The sequence below is a fragment of the Cervus elaphus genome, chromosome 33 (genome assembly GCF_910594005.1).
Source record: "Cervus elaphus chromosome 33, mCerEla1.1, whole genome shotgun sequence".
In the NCBI taxonomy this organism is placed as follows: domain Eukaryota; kingdom Metazoa; phylum Chordata; class Mammalia; order Artiodactyla; family Cervidae; genus Cervus; species Cervus elaphus.
In genome coordinates this window covers 14,786,343-14,792,678 of record NC_057847.1, presented here as the reverse complement: position 1 = coordinate 14,792,678, position 6,336 = coordinate 14,786,343, and the positions used below count along the sequence as shown (strand labels likewise).

At 43.6% G+C, this 6,336-nt stretch overlaps 1 protein-coding gene across 1 annotated transcript in view; it reads left to right on the top strand.

Moving 5' to 3' along the window:
* The first annotated feature begins 4,762 nt into the window (after positions 1-4,762).
* The window catches only part of FSIP2 (fibrous sheath interacting protein 2), a 111,575-nt gene continuing 110,001 nt past the window's right edge, over positions 4,763-6,336 (top strand). The window contains exons 1-2 of the mRNA XM_043894231.1: positions 4,763-4,861; positions 5,209-5,334. Of these exons, the coding sequence (XP_043750166.1) occupies positions 4,763-4,861; positions 5,209-5,334 (225 nt within the window). The remainder of the gene's footprint in view (positions 4,862-5,208; positions 5,335-6,336) is intronic.

Sequence of the window (6,336 nt, the reverse complement as noted above, 5' to 3'; positions counted from 1 at the left end):
CTTTACTTTCATAGAAGGAGCCAGTTAAATTAAGAGATATGTTTTACACTGAGAGGATTACACAGATACATAACATTTCCAACCAAGCATTACCCAAAAATCTCTATATTCCAGTTTGTTTACCATGAGCAATTCTAGACAATTTAGGAAGATTGTTGCTAAATGTTTCTTAGGCACTATACTTGGCTTCCCTCATGGCTCAGCTGGTAACAAATCCATCTGTAATGTGGAAGACTTGCATTCAATCCCTAGGTTGGGAAGATCCCCTGAAGAAGGGAAAGACTACCAACTTCAGTATTCTGGCCTAGAGAATTTCATGGACTGTATAGTCCATGGGTTCTCAAAGAGTCAGACACGACTGAGCCACTTTCACTTTCAGGCACTATATTAAGTACCATGCATATAAAGTTGAATAAAGAAAGACCTGCTTTCAAGAAGTTTATATTTCATTAAAGGGGAGTGACAGGTAAAGAGATATTATTTTTTTAACTTTTTGTTTTGTACTGGGGTATAGGCCATTAGTAATGTTATAATAGTTTCACATGAACAACAAAGGGACTCAACCATACACATGTATGTATCTATTCTCCCCCAATCAAGATTGCAGGGAGAAATATCAATAACCTCAGATATGAAGATTATACCACCCTTATACCACAAAGTGAAGAGGAACTAAAGAGGCTCTTGATGAAAGTGAAAGAGGAGAGTGAAAAAAGCTGGTTTAAACTCAACATTCAAAAAACTAAGATTATGGCTTCCAGTCCCATCACTTCGTGGCATATAGATGAGGAAACAATGGAAACAGTGATAGACATTATTTTCTAAAAGATATCCCAGAAGAAATTGAAGAAACAAAAACTTATGGCCCAGGAATAAATGCCACAGAAAATAAATGCAAATAAAAGTGTTGATTGTCTTAATTAGTAAATATTTCAAGTGTTACCAAAAAAAAAAAAGAAAAGTGCTAAAATGGAGGGAAGCACAGAGGAAGAGAAGAATTGGTGCTTTTGAATCATGGTGCTGGAGACTTCAGAGTCCCTTGGCCAGCAAGAATATCAAACCAGTCATTCCTAAAGGAAATTAACCCTAAATATTTCCTGGAACGAATCCTGCTGAAGCTGAAGCTCCAATATTTGGCCACCTGATGCAAAGGGCCAACTCACTGGAAAAGACACTGAAAATGGGAAAGATTGAAGGCAAAAGGAGAAGGTAGAAGCAGAGGATGAGATGGTTGGATAGTATCACCGACTCAATGGACATGAATTTGAGCAAACTAAGAGACAGTAAAGGACAGAAGAGCCTGGTGTGCTGCAGTCTATGAGGTGGCAAAGAGTTGAACTTAGTTCAGTGATTGAACAACAACAACAAAGGAAGATAATTTGACAAAAGCTTAAAGTGCACTACTCATCTCACACGCTAGTAAAGTAATGCTTAACATTCTCCAAGCCAGGCTTCAGCAATACATGAACCGTGAACTTCCAGATGTTCAAGCTGGTTTTAGAAAAGGCAGAGGAACCAGAGATCAAATTGCCAATATCCGTTGGATCATCAAAAAAGCAAGAGAGTTCCAGAAACACATCTATTTCTGCTCTTTAACTATGCCAAAGCCTTTGACGGTGTGGATCACAATAAACTGTGGAAAATTCTTCAATAGATGGGCATACCAGAACATCTGACCTGCCTCTTGAGAAACCTGTATGCAGGTCAGGAAGCAACAGTTAGAACTAGACATGGAACAACAGACTGGTTCCAAATAGGAAAAGGAGTACGTCAAGGTTGTATATTGTCACCCTGCTTATTTAAGTTGTATGCATAGTGCATCATGACAAACGCTGGGCTGGAGAAAGCACAAGCTGGAATCAAGATTGCCAGGAGATCTAAAAGAGACACGTGTACCCCAATGTTCATCGCAGCACTGTTTATAATAGCCAGGACATGGAAGCAACCTAGATGCCCATCAGCAGACGAATGGATAAAGAAGCTGTGGTACATATACACCACGGACTATTACTCAACCATTAAAAAGAATTCATTTAAATCAGTTCTAATGAGATGGATGAAACTGGAGCCCATTATACAGAGTGAAGTAAGCCAGAAAGATAAAGACCAATACAGTATATGAACATATATATATGGAATTTAAAAAGATGGTAATGATAACCCTATATACAAAACAGTAAAAGAGACACAGATGTATAGAACAGACTTTTAGACTCTGTAGGAGAAGGCGAAGGTGGGATGTTCTGAGAGAACAGCATGGAAACAAGTATACTATCAAGGGTGAACAGATCACCAGCCCAGGTTGGATGCATGAGACAAGTGCTCAGGGCTGGTGCACTGGGAAGACCCAGAGGGATGGGATGGAGAGGGAGGCAGGAGTGGGGATCGGGATGGGGAATACATGTAAATCCATGGCTGATTCATGTCAATGTATGGCAAAAACCACTACAATATTGTAAAGTAATTAGCCTCCAACTAATAAAAATAAATGAAAGAAAAAAAAAAAAAGTTTGCCAGGAGAAATATCAATAACCTCAGATATGCAGATGACACCGCACTTATGGCAGAAAGTGAAGAAGAACTAAAGAGCCTCTTGATGAAAGTGAAAGAGGAGAGTGAAAAAGTTGGCTTAAAGCTGAACATTCAGAAAACTAAGATCATGGCATCTGGGCCCATCACTTCATGGCAAATAGATGGGGAAACAGTGGAAACAGTGGTCGACTTTATTTTGGGGGGCTACAAAATCACTGCAGATGGTGATTGCAACCATGACATTAAAATATGCTTACTCCTTGGAAGGAAAGTTATGACCAACCTAGACAGCATATTAAAAGGCAGAGACATTACTTTGTTAACAAAGGTCCATCTAGTCAAGGGTATGGTTTTTCCAGTGGTCATGTATGGATGTGAGAGTTGGACTATAAAGAAAGCTGAGCGCCAAAGAATTGATGCTTTTGAACTGTGGTGTCAAAGAAGACTCTTGAAAGTCCCTTGGACTGCAAGGAGATCCAACCTAAAGGAGATTAGTCCTGGGTATTCATTGGAAGGACTGATGTTGAAGCTGAAACTCCAATACTTCGGCCACCTGATGGGAAGACCTGACTCATTCGAAAAGACCCTGATGCTGGGAAAGATTGAGGGCAGGAGGAGAAGGGCACGACAGAGGATGAGATGGTTGGATGGCATCCCTGAGTCGATGGACATGGGTCTGGGTGGACTCCAGGAGTTTGTGATGGACAGGGAGGCCTGGTGTGCTGCGGTTCATGGGGTCGCAAAGAGTCATATATGACTGAGCAACTGAACTGAACTAAAATGTCAGAAAGGCTTCCTAGAAGTGAGAATACTTAAGCAGTATTAAAGGCTGACTGAAATTATCCAAGCAAGAAAGTGGGAAGGGCTGTCAGGAAGAGAAAGCAGCACAGCAAGATAGAGAGTTTTGAGTCAGGGAGCTCATAAGGAGAAGTCATCTAGGAGGATTTCTCATCTTCTGGTTTGGGTAGACACTGGTACTGTCACTGAGCCAGGAAATGCAGGAAGAATGGCACCTTTGTTTTGTCCTGTGGTGAAAAGTGTGGGTTGATATTTGAATATATTGAATCTGAGTTGATTGTGAGAAATCCTTGTGGATTATAACCAAAGTTTAGATTTCAAATTTCAAAGTCCTAAGCATATGTGTGACGTTAAGACAAATAAAGCAGATGTAAAAGAAGAGTGTAATGATTAAGAAACTGTCTCTTGGGCCACTATTTAATATTGACCTTCTTTAATCTTTGAAAAAATGGGGTAATTGACAAGGGTGTTAAAACCATTAATGCACAAACTGTTTAGCACAGTACCTGGAGTTAGCAGATTCTTAATAAATAGTAGGTACTATTATTAAATGGCAAAAAAATAAAATAAAAGGATAAGAATAGATCAAGGAATCTAAGGGGCTAACTCCAAATTCCTAACATCAGATACAGTCTCTGCTTTTAAAGTACTCACAGCCTAGTTAGCTCCCTGAAGGAAGGTCCATATTTTTTTCTCATCATTGTATCCTTAAATTCCCAGCTCAGATGACTGGCCTAAAGGAGCCAGGCACTTGATAAATTTTCACTGAAAGGTTGAGAGGACGAAAAAGAGGCCCACAGGAGAACACAAGAGAGGCAGACAATAGGGACAGGAAGAAAGTAAAAAGAGAGCTAGAAATGAAAGAGGGAGACTAGAAGAGGAGGAAGGACAGTAAGTTATGTGGGATCTGGAGTGGATTGGGAAGAGATTATTATGGAAACATGGGGGTGGGATGTGGTCACAGTTTACAAGGGAGCCATGTGTATTTGCCAAGCCTCTGGCTCTAGAATGGGCTGCACAATCACTCTTGTTTGTTTTCTGCATAGAACCAAACCTTCTTGGAGAAGAGGAGAAATTAGCCAGCTAATGCGCCAGGGAAATTCTGTAAGTTTTGACTTTGGTTTGGTGTGGCTGAGGGCTGTAGGTTTCCTAGAGAAATATGGCGCCCTCGGCACGTAGGTACCAGGCCCCGCGCCCTAATTTCCTGGCTCTGAGGCTCCCAAGCCAGCGCGCGCACGCGAGGGGCTCGCCCTCGGGAGGGCGCTCTGTTCTGCGTAGTTGAGCACCCGCACGTTCGGAGCCTGGAACGCTGCGAGCGTGGGCCTCTGGGACGCAGGATACTGGTCATTCGGTCCGGTGGGGACGGAGGGACAACGTCAGGGACGGGGTGTGAGGGGAGGACAGCGGGGGCGCAGAGGGGCCCAAGCCGGCTATGGAGTTGTACCTCAGCGCCTGCTCCAAGGCAGCCAACGTCGCAGCCACCAAGACAGCCACCAGCGGCCTGACCACGGAAAGCCAGCAGTGCGGAGACGTGAGTGGCCCCCAGGCTGGTCAGCTCTGTGTCCCCATCTGCCGGGCCTCCAGCCTGGGAGGGAGGGCCGGGCCAGTGAGGGCCGCGAATGGTCACGTGCCCTCCGTGAGGCCCGTAACGGCCCAGCTTCCGAGGCCCTCAAGCAGCGCCGCCGCAGGAGGCGGGGCTGGGCGGGTGCTGGCGCGGCGCTGCTGAGAGAGCTGCTAACTGGAAGCCAAGGTCTTCCAGGCTGCCTGGCAGGGCGGGACCTTTCCCTTTCTTCCTTCCTCAGAATTGGAGTAGCAGTTAAGTTGGCCTAAACTAACATACCTAAAGGAACGATAAAACTCTCCAATTGTATCCGACAGGGTGAGCACAAAACTCAATTTTCGGGGGTCGGAGCGGCTCAGCTACTGGATCTGCCTCTTGGGGTCAAGCTGCCTGTGATCCCGGGAAGCAGTAGTTTATACTATACCACGAAATTAAGTGAGAAGGTAAAGTGATGTTTAATTTTCTTACATTGACTTCGTTCTTTTCTGAAAATTAAGTGTTAGTTGCTCAGTTGCGCCTAACTCTCTGTGATCTCATAGACTGTAGCCCGTCCATGTAGCTCCTCTGTACATGGAATTCTCCAGGCAAGAATAGTGGAGTGGGTTGCCATTTTCTTCTCCAATGGGTCTTCCCCACACAGAGATATAACCCTCGGGTGGCTCGGATGGTATCCGATGGAATCCGCCTGCAGTGCAGGAGACCTTGGTTCAATCCTATCCTTTGCTCTCCTCCCCAGCTATGAATTTGGACCATCTTTCAAGATTTCTTTTCAACTGTTACAGCCCCTAATTTGTATTTATTTCCTTAGAGTTTGCATTGCCCTTGGTTTGTATAAGTCGATCCAATACTATAATTTTATAATTTAAATCTTACTAGGTTATAGTGTATATGCCCCTCAAACCCTTCCATGTTTTTATTCCTCAGTGTAACAGCCTCCCTCAAACCTTCCCACTCCTTGATTCAGTAATTAACAGGGCAGGAAGTGCAATGCATTCTTTTTAACCATCTGCTTTCATCAATATGGCAAAAAAATTCTACTGGAAAGAATTTTCAGTTAACCGCCATGCATGCATACTAAGTTGTTTCAGTCGTGTCTGACTCTTTGCGACTACATGGATTGTACCCCACCAGGTCCCTCTGGCCATGGGATTCTCCAGGCAAGAAAACTGGAGTGGGTTGCCATAACCTCCTCTAGCAGATTTTCCTGACCCAGCAATCGAACTCTCCTCTGTTACGTTTTCTGCATTGGCAGACAGGTTCTTCACCTCTGTTACGTTTTCTGCATTGGCAGACAGGTTCTTTACCACTAATGCCAACTGGGAAGCCCAACATAGTATCTGTGATGTCATCAGAAATGAGTAGGACCCTCCGTATTTAATCCTTGCCTAATAAACATAACTTATTAAAAGTGAAACTTTGCTTTTGGAAAATATGTAATATCTCTT